General features: G+C 40.6%; 1 protein-coding gene across 1 annotated transcript in view; it reads right to left on the reverse strand.

Annotated features, from left to right (window-relative positions):
- Pak5 (p21 (RAC1) activated kinase 5) overlaps positions 1–19,202 on the reverse strand; it is a 286,737-nt gene that overhangs the window by 69,364 nt on the left and 198,171 nt on the right. Inside the window, exon 4 of the mRNA XM_059261501.1 lies at positions 17,768–17,982. Coding sequence (XP_059117484.1) covers positions 17,768–17,971 — 204 coding nt within the window. The 5' untranslated portion in view covers positions 17,972–17,982. The remainder of the gene's footprint in view (positions 1–17,767; positions 17,983–19,202) is intronic.

The following is a 19,202-nucleotide window of genomic DNA, read 5'->3' on the forward strand; positions in this document are numbered from 1 at the left end:
GGGGCATCTGCTGGGTGACAGTGTGGTCCCCTAAGTAGAACACATAAGCCATTTAAAGGGAAAGCTTAAAGAATGAACGAAGCGGCTCAGGACTGGGGTGCGAAGGAGTCTGAGAAGACAGAAAGTGTGTCCTCCCGGAGTGTGTTCCTGGGGGTTGTTTAGTTTTGATGGACTGGAGAAAATAGAAGCAAAGAAGTTGAGAAGAAAAAACAAACAAATCCCACAAAAGCACGGTGATAGTCAGTCCTAGGAAACGTAAGTGCCATCTGGGGTTTGGGAAAGGAAAACTGAAAAGCTGTCCATGGAGACAAAAACCAACAGCTCCTGGCTACGGTCTTTCCAGCTTCTTCAAGAGTGACTGATCCTCTCGGACACCAAATCCTAGAAAACTTCAGAGTCCCCATCCTTCCTGGCTTATTCTCCCTCCCTCTCTGCTGTGCTGAGTCCAGTGTGAGCAGCTGGACCAGTATTTGGGTGTTCCTAATGGCCGGGTGTTTTCTACTTTCCTCGGCAGAGACTGGAAAGCACACACTGCATCCACCTTCTGCCCTAGTGAGAACAGCATGGAATCTCTGTGATTTCTCTACTCGGTTCTTCTTGTTGGTCCTCACAAGGGATTTCTTGATGGTGCTGAATTTTGCTCCTAAGGGGAAGACCTTCAGTGTTAGAAGGCAGCTGTCTTATACTTCTTTTCCCGAGTCTTTGACGGATCACCAGTGTTCTCAGCCATTCATCAAACCTTCCCTCTGAGGCACTCATTGAACAGTGTCCAAAGATGAAATCAATGCCTTCCGAGTACAGATAACACAGCAGGAGGCAGTAGAGGGAAAGGAACTTTCTCATGTCCTGAGGGGCACGAGGCTGTCCATGTTAACACACTAGTTCCTAGGCATGGATTTCATTTTGTTACCCTCTCATAATGGGAAAACTAACTCTCACAGAGAGAGAGAGAGAGAGAGAGAGAGAGAGAGAGAGAGAGAGAGAGAGAGAGAGAGAGAGTAAAGTGGTAGACCTGGGTACCGGTTACAGAGTGAAATCATTACATGATTAGCACTGTGCAAACAGCATGTTTACACAACCTTCCTTAGATTGCATTGGGAAACCTACACCTAATTTTGTGTCATGCACAACCTATACAGAGTCCATTGTTGATAGAAATGTATCTATGTTGTGTATGATTGCACATATTTTATCCCAATTAAACGAATCCAGCAGCAAGAGAGAGAGAGAATAAAAAATGGCCCAAAGACAAATTAAACCTATACTCCACAAAGAACGCAACAGAGAGAGTTATACACAGTTTTATGTGAAAGAAAGTGCAGCTCTGACGGTTGATGGGTGTCACAAGAGTGCTGGGACCTGGGGAGTTTTGTGCATCATTTGAGAAGAAGGGTGGACAGCAGGCTGGGGTGAGACACAGAACCTGAGAAGTAAAAGAGATATCTCAGCATCTATGCAGAAATACAAAGGATGGGAGTCATGAGGAAGAAAAGGACTTCCCACAAAATGACAGGAGTTCCAAGAGTATGAGAATGAGTGCATGGGAACATAATTTGAGAAATCATTGATATTAAATTCTCTGAGCTGAAAACTTGAGTGTGTATCTTACAAAAACTTCATTAAATTCAGGACAGAAATGAACTGGAAATAAAAAAAGATGGACTTATACATATCCTCAAAAATTCCTTAACTCTAAGAATAAAGAAGAATTCTTTCATACTTTCTGGAAACAAAATATCAGCGGGCTATTTTCTAAACAACATAATGTAGAGTCTAGATGGACTGAAACCATGTCTTTGTCTCCACTTGAGCATCCTTACACTTTGTTCTGCATCCCTCTCTAAGAATAAGAATTCTCCTCTACTTCCAGGAAAGGAAAAAACCCGAGCACATTAATGGGACTATTATCTAAAACCCTGAAGCTTTAAAGCAGTGGAATTCTGTAGGGAACACTGCTGGTGCTTTCCACTTTCCTTTCTCTACTGGTTGAATCTTGGTGAGTAACAGCTCACAGCTACTGTCTTGGCCAGTTGTCTGTTGATATAATAAAATACCAAGCATTGTATAATTGATCACACACACACACACACACACACACACACACACACACACACACGCCTTGCATGTGCGCATGGACCCATGCACTGGTGTGCAGTTTATGGTTCTGGGACTGGAAGTACAAGTTTGGGGAGATCTTGTATCTGTTGGGAGTCTTCTTGCTAGGAGGGTCTCTACAGTGTCCCCAAGGTGGCTAGTACTGAACCATGTGTATTCAATTCCAGTGAGTATTTTGCTGGGGTCATTGAAACCATTGTAGCCATCTATTTCTCCTGAGCATTGTCTTGGTTATGGAAAAAGCACCCTCATCTTCAGACAGCCTAGGAAGTTATGCTTGTGTTAAGTGGCTTCATACAATGATTGCTAAGTAATTTGGACTATAAGGACAGACCTCCTATCTCAAGGTGTGATAACCCCCTTGGTGGCACAGTTCACACATAGGAACTCACTGAGGGATCAGCCTGAGGCTAGACTGTAATGCAAGCCACATCTTTGTCTAGTCTAGAACATTATTCCAACATCTTTTGCTTCCTTCACCTTGTCATGGTGTCTCTTGAGAGTGCTGTATGGGTGAAGCACACATATAAAGGTTCTCATTTCAACCTCTGTCACTAAGGAAATAAACTTGAGAGAATCAGTGTCTGTCTCTCTCTTTGTCTGTACTGGGGATAAAACCCAGGGCCTTTCACATGCTAGGCAACTAGTCTACCACTGAAGTACACCTTCAGTCCCCTCTCCTGTTTCTGTTGAACTCTCTGTAGCCCTAGACAGGTCACCTTTCCTGCTTCCATTTCCCAATTAGCTTGGATTACAAGCGTGTGCTACCAGGTCCAACATTATGGAATATCTCATAACAGAAATGGTTGATACTGAAGTATTTCTGATGTAAGAGATTTTTCAGGTTTTGGAATATCTACACAGCCTTTCCTGGATGAGTATACTTAATTTAAATACACAAAATCTGAAATGCTTTGAAATACAAAATTTAGAAATTATGCTAGTCAAGACTATAAACAGCAAATCATCCTCTTCTGCCCTGTTTATTGTGGGTTTCATGTCCTATTTAATTTTAAATTGTTACAGTCACAGAACACCAAATGTTTTATTTGTCATCACCACACTTGCAGAGTTCCTTCTGTGGTGTGTCTAAGAGTTGCCCTATTGGATATTACAGATAGGTCCTGTTGGGCAACACTGACCTGGAACACAGACTTCAGCAGGAGATAAATCAAAGGAAGAGCTATGACTTCTAAGCAGAACGCCTGGTGCCTGGTGTACAGCCTGTCTGTGTATTCCTTTGTCTGTCTGTCTGTCTCTCTCAATCTCTGTCTTGATTAATTGTTCTTAAGATGGACTGTAGAGCCCATAATGCTAGTTTAGTGATATTGCTACAAAGGTATTTTATCAAAACAAGGAGCTGGAGGTGTTCAAATGCTATAAATGTTTCAGAAGTCTTGGCTGCAGGGTGGGCAAGGGGAAGAGGAGGGATGGCTGAAGGAGTGAAGATTGTCTTCTCTTATTGGACTGGGAAACAGGGGGTGAGTACAGTGTTTAGTGGAGGATACAGAATATATTATTTGGAGAATTGGGAGTTGGTTTATAAAATATAAACAAGAAAGGAGATATTTGATAAAAAGAGCAGGAAAGGAGAGAACACTTCAGTGCAGCGGTGAGTGGGACATGAAGTTAGTACAGGAAGGGAGAGAAGTGACAAAAACAGAAAAGAAATTGGTCCAACCAGCAAGAGAAGAAAGCAAAGGAGGAAATAAGCACAGGGGCAACTAAGCAGTAGAGAAGATGTGAAGTCAAGCCGCTGAGTCATGATGCTAACTATAAATGTACTGAATTCTTACCATGCATGACAGGTCGAGTGAACACAAAATGACACAACAAACAGCCATATGCTGCTTATAGGATGAGCTCATGGGCCTGTTCAGAAGGAAGAATATGGCTTTAGGTAAAAACAAATGGACAAAAAGAAATCAGCATGGGAAATGGATTTATTAGAGAAGGAGACTATCTTACGAAGGCAAGAACCGTTGCAACAGAGATGGGGACTTGGAGGTGATTGTCGATCTACAGAATGAGGGGTCCAACAGTTAATGACCCACATTTGAAGTTTGAGAAAGGCTTGTAGGTATTGACGATAACAACACGAATCATGGCAACCATGTTAGATGAGTCAGCCCAAGGTGACTGGGATAGCACATGTGGTTTGTGCCCCAAGAATTCCACTCCACGAGATTGCACATAGGCTGGTCAGTGCAATTCCTAGTGCTGCACACAAAGCTCAAATTTGGAGAACAAAATGTTCCAAAGGAAATCTTAAACATCTGATGCTACAGGAGAGAATTGATTGAGCATCCCTGTCTTGGAATTTGTCAGAAATAAGAGTTTTTGCTGCAGAAATAAGTAAAACATAGGAAAAATGTATCAGGAAATTTAACTTTTGCTCCATCCTCTAAAAATATTATCTTTTGCCAGTTATCAGCCTCTGTCATTGGCATTCCCCAAGTCACATCTTAGCAAGGATCAAAACTACTGGCTGCATTTATTGAGCTCCAAGCAGCATGAGTGAAATGTTGATTATGCCCTCTCCCACCGCCCCCAAGATTTTGCCTTGATTCACATAATAACCTGCCCAGGCAGGTGGATCTAGTCTAAATTTGGGAAAATCATAATTCACCAAGGAGCCCTTAACTGAGCTAGCTGCCATCTGAACTGCTGTTTATTATGCCAGGTCTCTATGCATGATGCAGCAGCAGCATCTCCCCTTGCAGGCCTCCATGCATGATGCAGGCAGCAGCAGCATCTCCCCTTGTAGGCTTCCATGCATGATGCAGGCAGCAGCAGCATCTCCCCTTGCAGGCCTCCATCCACGATGCAGGCAGCAGCAGCATCTCCCTTTGCAGGCCTCCATGGATGATGCAGGCAGCAGCAGCATCTCCCCTTGTAGGCCTCCATCCACGATGCAGCAGCAGCATCTCCCCTTGCAGGCCTCCATCCACGATGCAGGCAGCAGCAGCATCTCCCTTTGCAGGCCTCCATGGATGATGCAGGCAGCAGCAGCATCTCCCCTTGTAGGCCTCCATCCACGATGCAGCAGCAGCATCTCCCCTTGCAGGCCTCCATCCATGATGCAGGCAGCGGCAGCATCTCCCCTTGCAGACCTCCATGCATGATGCAGCAGCAGCAGCATCTCCCCTTGCAGGCTTCCATGCATGATGCAGGCAGCAGCAGTATCTCCCCTTGCTGATTTGAGCTGTTCAGTAAAGGCAGAAGACAGCGCCAAGCCCAGGACTTTGGTATGAACTTACCCAGTCACACTTTTTCAAAATCTAGAAATGTTTTTACTTGTCTTCAGCTCCTCCTGCACCGTTCTCCCATTTTTAAAGTATCTGTTTTGTTGTTAATTTGTAAAGCCTTATCAGTTCCCTGACTTTGTTTTCAGTTGTTAACTTGAAAATGTGAGGCATCACTGATGAAGTTAAAAAAAAAAAAGTTTCCTGTTTTAGGCTCTTTGTTCATAAAACCAAGTTTCTGATGAAACTATGCAGATCATGGGATTTGGAGAAACCATCAAGGCTGCAGGTGTGACCACCTAATTGGACTAATTAGTGTCTGAAGCTGCCAGGTGAGCCTAGAAATAGGCCTAATAACTAAGGCTAGAAACTGCATAAAAATTCCAGCATTATACTCAAGAATGAAATAACATCTTCTCCCTCCCTCCTTCCTTCCCTCCATACCTCCCTCTCTTCCTCTCTCCCTCCCTCCCTTTTTTCTTCCCTCCCTTCTTCCTCTTCTTCTCTGTTGCTGTTTCCCCCCCCTATAAATCACTGGGTCCTACTATGGCTCATCCACATAACGTGGAAGGGGCAGAGACCTCAGGTTTGTGACTTCCTTGGTTGCCTGAAACTCACAGCAATCCCATTGGGCTCAGAGTTGTGACTCATGATGTCCTGCATTTTTCCCCTTTGAAGAGGGACACAACTTAATCCAACAATGTGGTAGGGGTTTTGTAACCAGACAGTGGAAGAAACAGGGAGAAATTTGAGCAATATGCTAGAGAAACCCCAAATGACAAGGCATGGACTCTTAGCTGAAACTGGACTTTGAGGATGTTCTTGTTGGAGGCTTGGAAGCACATTGCTGGAAAGAGGACCTCTGTTATGAAATGTGTAGTAAAACTGTCTCCTGAAGTTCTGTGAAAGGCAGAGCTTGTATGAGATAAATTCAGTAATATTATTAAAGAGATTTCAAAGAAAATGTTGAAGGTGTCAGTGGTCTCTTCTTTCTGCCAGGAGAGACATACACTAAAGGAATGTTTTTTCTTTAAATACAATTTCAAAAGGGAACCAGAATCCAACGGCTTCCAACATTACGATGCTCTCCAGTAGGCAGCCAGATGCTATAACTGAGAGGTTGACTTTCAGGACAGCACATCCCAGAGGAAAGAGTGGATGTATAATAGTTCAACTCCTGAACTCAGACCAAGAAGATCAGCCAAGAGATCCTTTCACAAGTGTGTCCCATGGACATTGGCCAACCAGAGACTCACCAGGCAGAAAAGAGCAGGAGGGCTACCTTTGGAATGTCTGTGGATATGACTTTTGCTTAATGGAGTGAGCCACAGTGGGGTCCATGAAGTCTACAAAGTTCTTGTGAGACAGTTTCATCAGAAACACTGCTAGCTTGACATGGAAGGGACAGGGAGTGTGAAGTAAAGCAGACTCCCTGACTCCCCAAATGTGAGTGGCAGGGTAAAGCAGGCAGATGAAACTACTTTGGTGACAATTATTTGCTAAGCTTTAGGAGAAAAGACGAAGGAAAATTAAGAGGGTGGAGCTGGAGCCACAGAAGAACATTTCCATGCCTTATATTTTAATCGAGAAAATTCTAATGTTTTCCCGGCAGAACTTCAGGATGGACATTGACAAATGGATTCTTTTTACTTTCTGTCCTCCTAGCCCCCCTTCATTCACTCTGCTCTCCCACTTTGAGTCAGAATTTTTATGGGCACTTTGCTTGCTTTACCATTGTATTTGGAAGATGCTGGAGACAGATAACTCTAGTTTCACATGTCCACAGATGGAGAAATGTATCCAGTAGCCGTACTCAATAGATCACACCTACATATTCCATTAACACCAAATTCCAATTTAATGGGGAATTCGGACTTTGAGATGATGGACTAAGACTTTGGGATTATTGGCTTGGAATGATTGCTTTTTGCATATGGTGATGATATTAGGGGCATAGAGAAGTTATTTCATTGATCCATCCTTGATGAGTCCCACTTTTGTGTGGCTTACTAGTTTTTGTGGGCAAGACGGGCTTACTATGACAAAGATGACAGGCTGCCACTTGCACAGTGTGCTTTTTGTCACCCCACTGGTTATCTAGCATTAACGTTAGTGGAGGTGGGCTTTGAAGTCTATGATTTTTGTTCACACACACACACACACACACACACATACACACACACACACACACACACACACACTAAGCTGACTAGTTTTTACTCTTATAATGGCTTTAAGAAGCAAACTGAAAAGAAAAGTACAAAGTAATTCTACTAAGACCCCAATAGGGATGGATGTGGCTATATAGGGATGGGACTGGAGCCTGCTTGTAACAGTTTGAGACACTGAACAGAGAAGTCCTGTAAGCCAGGCTTAGACTCTGAACTTACAGAAACTGTGCTAATGAAGACACTCTCTGAGATGGGCCATTTCAGTGGTCAGTTTGATTGGTTAAAGAAACACATAAGGCATTAGTGAGGCACATCACTGGTTGTAGCTGTTGGGGTGTGTCAAGAGAGATTTAAGGGAGGAGGAAGGCCTGCCCTGACGGAAGATGGAATCATCTCCTGGGCTGGGTCCCATACAGAGTCAAAAGACAACAGGAAGAGGGTTTCCTGGGCATCAGCATTTCCCTCTGCTTCCTGGTTAGCACCTTAGACCAAGCCACTACCAATGCTGTGGCTTCCTCCAACCACTCCCATTGCTGTGCCTTCCTGCCACATGGACCACATTCTTCTGGGCTCTTCTTCTCTGAAGTTGCCCTTGGCAGGTTTTTTGCCACAGTGATGAGGAAAGTAATGAAAGACTTTTCAGACTTCAAGTTTGTGAACTGTCATGAAACAGTGCAAGACCAACCCAGATTCTTTATATGTGATGACTAAGTGAGTAGCAAACACTTAGACCAGCCTACCTAAGCACACTTTCTATTATTATTATTATTATTATTATTATCATTATTATTATTATTAAGCTTTAAGAGCAGTAGCCCTCCATTAGTTGAACAGTGATGTGCTGCTTGGAAACCTTGAAAATAACAGTTTTATCAATAGTGTAGAGGTAACAGTGTAGGGAGTTTAACGATAAAAATGAGGATTTAACAGTTCTCCCCAAACAGCCTATAGTTGAGATCTTAGTGTCCCAATTTCATAAGATGCTTAATGAGAGATAAAATTAAATCTCTCAACTTCCAGGTGTGAGTAGGACTCAGAGAGAGCCAAGGGACAGCTTTTCCTTTGGATTTAGAAGGATTCTTTTCAGTTAGGTCACCACCACCTGGAGGGTAGAACTGAGGCCCATAAGTTTATCCTGAGAATATTTGGGCTTATATGGAATTTCCAGTTACCACAGCAAAGATACGAAGCTTTATCATTGGCAAGTTCAGCTGTTAGAGCTGTAGATTAAGAGAAAGTTTTGTGATTGGGCGATTTGATGTGCAACTTTAAGAACGGTTAATTCAGGGAGCAGGAAGGATACCACAGAGAGCCAGCAGCATGCATTTGAAGGTGTAAGGTTTATCCATTTGCTTCTTGGCAAGTGCTTGGAATTTTCTGTTTAAATACTCTGCCCGACTAACTTGAGGAGACTGTGGATTGCATGAACTGAAGTCCCCAAAGAGGACCAGCACACGGCATGTAGAAAGCTGTCTTAACTACCTTCAGGATAGGAGATGATAGTGTTTAAAATCTTTGTCAGATTCTTAGGTGGGCAGAAGCTCACAGGTTAAACCCAGACTATCTAAATGATAGAATCAAAGGATTCCCTTACCTGTAACACCTTTACAATAACTTTTTAATTATCTTGTGAAAAATTATGATACCTTGTCTGAGAACACTGTTCACCACCCTTTTTTAGACCTAGTACACTCTTACCATCAGGAGTTAGGGAGTGTGGTGCTTATAGGAACAGGTTTTAGAGTCAGATAGTTTGGGAATTTGAATTTTTCTTTTTAAGTTGCCAGCTATGGAACTTCCAATATCTTTTGTTGAGGAGGGATCTTACTTTAGGTTAACCTTGAACCTGGCAATCTTCCATGGCAATCCTCCTGCATAAGCTTTCCAAGTGTTGGGAAGACAATCATGAGCCATCATGCCTGGTTCATACTTATTTTTCTAAACATTGATTTCTTCACCTAAAAGACAGAATCAACATCACCCACTTGAAAGGATGATTTGAAGATTAAGTCAGGTAATGTATCAGTCCCATAGTGTTAAATCATGAAGGTGAGGCTGGATTGGCTCTACTTCAGGTGGAGAGGATGTAGATGGTATCCTCTGATGTGAGCCAGGGGTATTTACTCTCCTGGAGTTACAGAATTTTCCAAGGAATGCTTTTCTTAAGATGATGTGCAATAGAAATCTTGTTGCCTATCATGTGCTGTGTTCACACAGTGCCAGAGATCATTAAAGTTCCATGGTCAAGCCTAAATTCAAGGCTCATCATGAGGCTATGTCATGAGAAATGAAGACCAGTTTAGTAATTCAGTCAACCACGAATTAATGGTATCTGTGAAGCAACTATGGGGTCTACAGTCACAGCCTCTGATAGACAAGGTCATCTTGATCACTAACATTTCTGACTCATGTCCACCCCTCTCTATTTTTTGTTAACCTCTCCAGGGCAACCAATATTCTTGTGCTATATGAATCAAACTAGAAAATGTCCCCAAGATAAAATATACCATCAGTTTATTTACTTGTTTGATGTTACAATATAAAGTTCTATGCTTGGGGTTATAATTTTCTTTTTGATCATCTTCCTATCAAAAAACAAATACTCTGAGGGATGAGCACACAAAATAATCATTAACTCTTTGTAGAAGAAAAATTCACAGAATGAAAGTGCAGAGCAAGCAAAGGCAGTTGGGTCAGATAACAGAGTGTAACTCAAGTTAGAAACTATGTGGTGTTGGACTCAGCCAAGGTTTCTTCCCCCCACTACTGGCTCGATACTTCATTAGTCATTGTATTAATGCCACAAATAACAAATATTGAACATTTTGTGCTCTATAAACATTATCTAGTGTTTGGCAATGGTATTCTTCATTTTGGTCAGGCCTGTTTCTTAGTATAGTTCAACAAACTTCAGATTACTATAAGATCTGAAGTCTGCTTTTCTTCCCCATCAGCTTCTGGCCTGGAAGTAGAGCTGTATAAAACATCAGTTCAAAGTGTTGTAAGATTTGTGTGCATGTTCTATGTTGGGAGGTATTCAATTCTTCCATTTCTTCTCTGGTGTTGCAATCAGAGAATTTCACTGCAGAAATGCTGAGAAAGGCATTTATAACAGGAGTGCTCAGAAGTAGACCTAACTATCTTTGTCATAAATGACTTCCCAGAGTTGAAGCGTGATCCTAATTAGTCTTAACAATAAAAACCCAGAGTCAGATATTGAGGGTGAAAGCTGGAAAATCAGAGAGCAGCCAGCCATTGGAGACTTCTTGTCTCTACAAAATCTCAGACTGAATGGGCCAGATCCTGTCTCCACTTGCCTTATATTCCTGTCTCCACCCCCTCATTGCTGGGATTATAGGTGTGACCCCACCAACTGGCTCTGTTTCTCTTTCAGATTGGTTTAATTTCATGTAGCCCAGGGTAGCCTTGAACTCCTGATCTCCCTGCTTCCTTCTCCCAAGTGCTGGGATTAAAAGTGAATGCCACCACCACTGCCTGACCTCTATGGTTAACTAGTAGCTAACTCTGCCCTCTGATTTTTAGGGAAGCTTTATTTGTCAGAACACACACACACACACACACACACACACACACACACACACACAAACACCACATGGTGTAATCTGTGACATAATTGCACTGAACACCACATTATGGGTTTCCTTTGGTCTTAAGTGTGACAGGAGATGCTAGACTCTTATGAGAAAGTTGGTAACTTCTTCATGAAGTCTCTTTCAGTGGGACAGTTTTCGTTGTGAACATGGGAGCTGCCTTCCAAGCACTGTTGTGGAATAGGAATGACTAGTTAAGTTTACCAAGTCCCCCCACTGAGCTACAAGGGTAGAATAATCCATTTCTGATCACAGAATTGTCACACCAATGCCAGGATGAGCTTGTCAAGAGGCATTCAGGAAATCCCTGGTCAGTTTCCCAACATGGAAGCAGGGCTGTCACCTCTGGTGATGCTTTTCCTGAGTATACTGTCCCGAAAATGGCAGCTTTTATTTCTAAGTAACAACAAGGCCATTTGAGTTTGGCTGCTCAAACTTAGACAGAAATTTTAGGGTGGCTTAAGTAAGAAATTATGAAGTACTGATGTAGACGAAGATGGTGCTTATGAGTTCTTATGAGAACTTATATGGGGCTGAGATTAGGTTTTACTTTCTAACTTTTAGATTTAGTGAGGGAGAGGAAAACAGGGAAGGGGGAAAGAAGGGATGAAGAGGGAGAAGGGAAGGGGAGAAGAGAGGGAGGGAGTGGGAGACTGATTTGTGGAAGAGGGGATATGTTAACAAGGTGTACACGTTGAAGCCTAGATTAATTTTAGAGTGGAAAACTAGTGAGCAGTTCCCAGCCATGGAGCACTAACACACATGAAGACCTAGACTTTGCTTGTACTCTTTTCTTCCTGTGTAAAATGGAATCTATCTTACCCAACTTCCTAGATTCAGCAGGTAAGACATGTTTACCCAGTCCCCACGTAGGTGGGTTGGTTGAAAAGACATTTTCCAATTGCAATGAGGAGTTTTGAAGACTAAAAGGAGAAGGGTAGTAGAGCCTCTTGTCTTCATTGGCTTTTTGAAGTGTAGCAGTATGAGAGGCTTTGACAGAGGATCTTCCATCTGTCCTCCTGGTGAGAGCCTTGGTTCTGATCAACCGGACACACATACACTGATACAGTTCTTTTGAGGTGGAATTCTTAAAAGTAGGTTTAAAGCATGGTTAAACTTCCAGACAGATTCCATTTTATAATTACATTCTGTTTTCGATGAAATTATCTCCACGAAAAGCATACTGTTTATTTGGAAAAAAAAGCTTTGTGGTTGTTTTTTTTTTTTTCAGCAGTCTTTTGGCAATCATATAACTGCAAGAATTCATAAATCTCATCTTTGCACACCTCTCAATGATAACTCCCACCCCTTAACCTGCAAAATTATACATTAGGTCAACATGGCAGGTAAACTTTAAATTTGATCTGACCTTTAAATGATCAATTCATTCCCTAAAAGAATAATTTCTCCATGCAAGACCTGGAGCTTTCACTTGTAGATGATGATCAGGCATCACAATCTTAACTACAGTTTCCAAATACTCTAAACTGTTCTTTATCCAGTCCCTGCTTCCCTCCTGACAACATTTCCCTCCTCTTTCCCTGGTCCTTTCTAGCCACCCCTATAGGTGATCTGTTTTCCTTTTAAACTTACTAAACTTGTTTTTGCCACAGAGTCTCTGTACTGCTTCTTCCTTCTGGCTGTGAATGTTTCCTTTTCTAAGTCTGCCTAGTTGTTAGGTAAGCTATAGTGTTCATCTACCAAGGCAGACACTGGAAATTGGAAAGAGGAAGTCCGGCTGGGTAAACATTAATACATCAAGTTTCATGAGCCAAAATATATGCTTCTATGCTCACCATTGTATCATAGTAGAGATAGTTATAAAACAAGAAGGAGCTGAAACTTTATTGAAGTAGAGGATAGGAAAGCTGTAGTGGATTGAATCTATGGTCTTTGAGAGGAGGCATATGGAAAATATCAGGATGAAAATAAAGAGGATAGGGGTAACTGAGCTAAGCTAAAAGGTAATGTGAGGACCATAGTGTAGGGCAAAAGGCAGGCATGAAAGCCAGAAGAATCTCCCTGGGTCACTTCTCACTGTCATAGTTTCTGGGAGTTTCATTCAGCTAAGAGTATGACAAGTATCTGATAAAGTTTGATTCCTTGATGACTATTCTCAGTAATTAGGGGAGACACTAAAAGAAGTAGCCACTCTAATGTTAGAAAACATACAGATGTTTTATAGTTTAGGAAAGTACATTTCAAAACATATTAAAGGAACTAGGGACTGTCACAGAAGTTGGACTAGGTTGGCGGAGCTAGTGAAGCATGAGCAGGGAGGAAGAGAATTATGAGGCTGTGAAGGTGGACTCATTCACTGAGGAGCTCCAGACACAAACTATAACAAAGGAGAAAACAAGGAGTGATTTTCCAGAATGTAGCAGCCAGAGTTGGAGAATCTCTACTCTTGATTTTACCTGTTTTGTCTAATAAGGGTATTTTTATACAGAGGTAGAAGACAAAAAAGGAAGAGAGAGAACCCCAACTTTGGAAATGTTATAAAATATTGACAACTGCAGAGATGAAGACGACCTAGGAGAGCTAGCTTGGCGACCTTCAGCCTCCACAGGATGAAGAAAAGGCTGCTAGAAGGCTTTGAAGGGTAGTCAATGACTTACCACCACATGAACTAGTATATCTCTCAACTCTCAGCAGAAAAGCTTCTTCTTGAAGTAAACAACAATTAATACAGAGACCCACAACTGGTCAACATATAAACTGTGGAGTGCTGTGCCCTAAAATGGGCATCTATGTCATCCTATATCTCCCTAAAGGTCCAGTGGACATATACCCACAGGGAACAATGCTTTCTGGACACAACAGGGCAGTTGCACACATGAACTCACAGTCATTGCGACAGCATTCACAGGACCTGAGCAAATTCAACCCAGATGTGATCCCATCAAGGAGGGAAGTCCTACCCCTAGCTGAGGAGATATTGGCAATTGATAACTGCTAGGAGAGGAAGAGTCAATTTTCTTTAAGGATATGATTCTTGGTAGGTCAATCATATTTAAAAACAGGCCTTAAACCCAAGAGTATTTAGAAGGCACTAATTAGTTTCCATGGATTGAAAAGAAAAGAAAAGAAAAAAAGAAAAGAAAAGCAAAGAAAAGAAGAGAAAAGAAAAGACAAGATGAAGTTGGGTACGTGTGGAGGTGGAAAGGATCTTGGAAGAGATGCAGGAAAGCAAATGTGATCAAAATATACTGTATACAATTCTCAAAGAATTAACACACACAAATGTACAATCATACATGTATACATATACATACATACATACATATATATGCATATATAATATCTTTGAAGTTAGGAACTAGATAGATTATGTATTAAAGATATCTTTGTAGTTCAGGGGCAAATAGGTGGCTCAGAAGTTAAGCGCACTTGCTACTCTTTCAGAACACCTGAATTTTGTTCATAATACCCACGTTGGATATTTTACAAATGTTTGTAACTCCAGTTCTTGGGAAAATGACACCCTTCTAGCTTCCAAAGGCACCTACATGCAAGTATACGCATATACACGTACTCTCACAGATACACATAAATAAATAATAAAATAAATCTCAAAAAGAGAATGCTATGAAGGCTAAAATAGATAAGGGGTGGTCTGAAAGGATATACATGTTTACATGACTCCAAACCGTCAGATTAGAGAAATTGTATTCAATTACAATAGGATAGGATATTATATTTAGTAATCTTTCTGGACTTAATGCTGACTTAACCACTAATAGTCAACTAGAAAAGATAAAAATTTCGTTTCATGAAGATATAGAATAATTGAAAAAAACCAAAAACAAAATGAGTACTGTTGTGAGGATCAAACTGCAGAAATCACAGATGATTCCATTTGATATGAACCCAAAATGATTGTTCTTAAATTTTTTGGTTTTAAGAATCCCCTAAATTTATTCAGGATCCAAAAGACTTCTGTTTATGTGAGAATTAAAAACTATCTACTGTATATGTTAAAAATAAGAAGCTGCTTTAAACTGTGATTTTTCACTACATTATCATTATTATTATTACTGATTTTTTTAAAGGCAGAATTTCTCTGTGTAGCCCAGGCTGGCCTTGAGCTTGGAGATCTGCTCGCTTCTGTCTCCCAAGTGCTGGAATTAAAGGCATGCACCACCACCACCCAAATAAGATCTTTTAGGCGTCAACCATGACAGTGTGATATATGTCTCTTTCTGGAAAAGCCTGCTGTATCCTCAGTAAGTAATGAAAGAGAATGACAAATGACTCTCAATTACTATGAAAATAGTTTTGATCTTGTAGACTTTTCAAAGAGCCGAAGGTTCCCAAGAGTTCCAGATTGCACTATGAAAACCAAGCACTCATATGTTCATGATAATTTTATCTGTTATAGCACATACTTTGTAGCATCCTTCTGTAGAAAAATGAGTAAGATATAAAAAGTTACAATTTAAACTAAACTCAAGTCCTCTGTACTTATTTTTTTTTCAATCTTAGGTGAAAAAAGGAAGTTCAAGAATAGTTATATAGTATGACATAACAATAAAGTTTAAATATACCAAAATATTTAGAATTATTGCTGTAATACTAATTCAAAATTAGAAAGAAATAAAAAACATTAAGTTGTGCTGATCATGTGAGGCAGAAGTTGTGATGACTTTTATGTTTCTGCCTTTTGTTGTAACTATTAGAATGATTTCTGGGCTGTAACAAAGGGAAAGGATTAACATGATGTGCTAGCTTTAGTCCAGTGAAAACAATGACTTCTTCTTTATTTTGAGGCAGAGTATTGCTGTGTAGCCCAGAGTGGCCTGGAACTCACACTCCTCTTAGTTTTGTTTCCCATGTGCTGGGATTACAGGCACACGGCACTGTATTCATCAGGAATAGTGGTAGTTACAGGGTGTTGTCCTATTCATCAGAGCATCTAGAGTTTGTTATAAATGCAAACCAGTGAGGGAATCCAGACACAATGAATCAGAATCTTCAGGGTGATGTTAAGAAGGAAGAGGATTACACTAAGCCTCTCAAGACCAAGTTTGAAACTCAGTAAGAACAAAAATATACAACCATTCAACCTCCCCTTTGCATATAACACAGTTAATTCAGAAACAACTTGGCTAATATTGCTTATGATGTTCTTATGAACAAAACAGTTAAGTATGAAAAACAGTTTTGGTGGGAGAAGAAGAGATGTTAGAAATTGAACCCATTGAACATATGCTAAGCACAGACTGTATTACTGATCTGCATTTCCAGCCCTTGTCAAATGTTTAAAAAGAATCCTCTCCTTTGACTATTCAGAAGATCTCAGTCACTTTGCTTGGAGGTGCAGCCTTGTTGAAGTAGGTGTGGTCCTGTTGGAGGAAGTGTGTCACTGGGGGCAAGCTTTGAGGTTTCGGAAGTTCAAGCCAAGTCTAGGGGCTCCCTGTCTCTTCCTGCTGTCTGTGGATCCAGATGTAGAATGAGTCTGCAAAGGACAGGTGTACCTTTGCAAGGTGTAGGCAAAATAGGTAAGCTGGAGTTTCTGAACAAGAGCAATGGGAGTTATGATCCACCAAAGAGTACTGGTTGCTGTTGTAGATTTCTACTCAGGTAAACCTTCCTGAAGTCTGCTGTCCAGTGCTGAAGACCACCATTTAACCACAACTAAGGGAAGATACACTTCTTTCATGGGGTCACAATTCTAATTCAGCCAGCTAAAGAGATAATAGAATCTTCTATCACTTATCAACTATGTCCCTTATTTATATCTTTTAGAATCACTTTACACATAATTTAACACAATTTATCCACTATCCATGCTTGTACAGAGTAAGTACTAGTATAATGAATGACAGAGAAACGTAAATTTTGTTCTTTGTTAGGATTGGAAGACACTGGAGTGATCTGTTGGATAATATTCTGCTAAACATCTATGATGTTTTACTCCCATGGAGAGCTTGTAAACAACTGTCTGATAAACTATGGCATTTTTTACCCTGAGGTAAAGAAGAAGCTGCAGCATCTGAATTGTCTTTGTACTAAGTGAGCATATCTGAAACTTAATGAGTTGGTATTCTGCTTCTATACAGTTGTCAACCTGAACATTCCTTGTCTAAAACCTACCAGCTCTTTGTCTGGGTAAATTATAGCCTATTCAATGACTGAAATTATTAGTTAATATTTGAAATAGTTCTTTCTTAGACAAGGAAGATAAATTTAAAGAGACACATATTTACCATATAAATTATACATATGGAAACATACATGTGAGTTTTTGTACATACCTGTAAATATGATTTATTGTATTGAAATCTATTATCATTACATCATTTACAATAGTAAGCATAAATATTTTGAGAGCAAATAGAAGACAATAGAAATATGTACAGAAAAATATTCAATTAGGGCTGTTGCTGATATTATCATAGAATATGGATATTACTGACAGAAATAAAAGTTCATTTCATAGCTTAATTTTACACCTAAATTTTAAAATAATCAGTATCTGAAGACAGACTACATTATTTTTTATGTGCCACAAAATGAAGACTAACTGTGGCTAATATATGGATATTTTTAAGTTACCCGGTCTTTATGATGAAACATTAAATCAGATCAGATCATGGTTCAACGTGACAGAATCCTCGCATACCTTCATGGGTGCCAGCTGTATGGGAGTGATGCATGATGGATCCACCATGGGCTTGGGCCTGTTGGCCGTGTCTGCTAACAGGCTGTGCCACTGCTGGGGAAGGCCAGTAAACTTCTGCTCCTGTGGATCAAAGCCAGTGTGAACCCTGTGTTCGAAGTTGGATGGGCCAGATATTTCAATCTTTTTCTTTTTCTTCCCAAACATGATGTAAAAACCTGCGAAATACAAAAAGAAAACAGGCAGTTTATTGTATTTTTGCCACCAGAAGATAAGAAACTTATTTTAATTAATCATTCAGTTACATCATTTTAGTTATCTCTCACAGTACTAAGTTCAAAGTTAGTTCTAAGATAAAAGTTAGCTTTTTCAGCCTGTATAGATTAGATACATTAGATTTCATTCTCAATCTTTGTTCTTGTCTTGAGTGATCCCTGTGGATTACAGTTGCTTGTCCCATGGATGCTGAATTTGGCCCATGTGACCTGCACTGATCAATGGTCTAGATAATAAGCCAGTTTGGGGTGGGGGTGCTTGGAGGCTCTGTGTGTCCCTACCCCAATGTACTTGCCATGAAGATTCCTCAGGTAGATTATACTTCCTAATCCTTGGTTTTAGAAGAACAGATGTATGAAACAGACATAAGCGCATCCTAGAGTCAAGACCCAAATGAGCCATTGTTAAGCCACAGCTGACAGATGTAAGGATGTTACACATGAAGTTATGTTTCCAACTTGTTTCTCAAATAACATTACTGAAGCAAACGCTGACTGATTCCCAAAGTGAAGCACCTCGAAGTTTGGTATATAGTCAAAATCCAAAACACATATAAGACAAAATAACATTATATATATATCAACATGAAAAATGCGCTAATAATTACTCAGCATATAAATCAGTTATTATAGGTAGAAACAAATATTTATCAAATACTTAGAAAATCACCTGCCAAAGTAGGTTCTGTAAGTATTAACTGCAGCAAATGGTAACACTGTGCTTCATGGTTCTGGCAGCCTGTGACATAACTTAGCTTCGAATACTGGGTCATCATGCATTACATGTGAGTACCATGTTTTAGGTGTGTGCTTTTTGACCAAGGGTACTCACCTGTGAGTAGGATAAACAACGTCACTTGGGGAATCCTTCCACACATTGCCATGGAGTTTGCAAAAGTTACTAAGAATATGTCTTGGGGGACTTAAACATTTACTTTTCTTTCTTAGAGATCCTTATAGCAGTGTATAACCATTCTGACAGGATTGAAGATATTCTACAGAGAGACATTTGTGCCACAGAAATCCCACACTGGGAGAAGGAAAAGGCTGAAGCCTGATGCTGACCAGGGAGGAGTTTGCCACAGTGCTGAGATTTCACACAGTGCTGAGAATGTGTTAGAGTGCTTTTTAGGAGAGACTGGAGAGTGGTGCAGACAGCAGTG

Source organism: Peromyscus eremicus, chromosome 4 (assembly GCF_949786415.1).
Source record: "Peromyscus eremicus chromosome 4, PerEre_H2_v1, whole genome shotgun sequence".
Lineage (NCBI taxonomy): Eukaryota > Metazoa > Chordata > Mammalia > Rodentia > Cricetidae > Peromyscus > Peromyscus eremicus.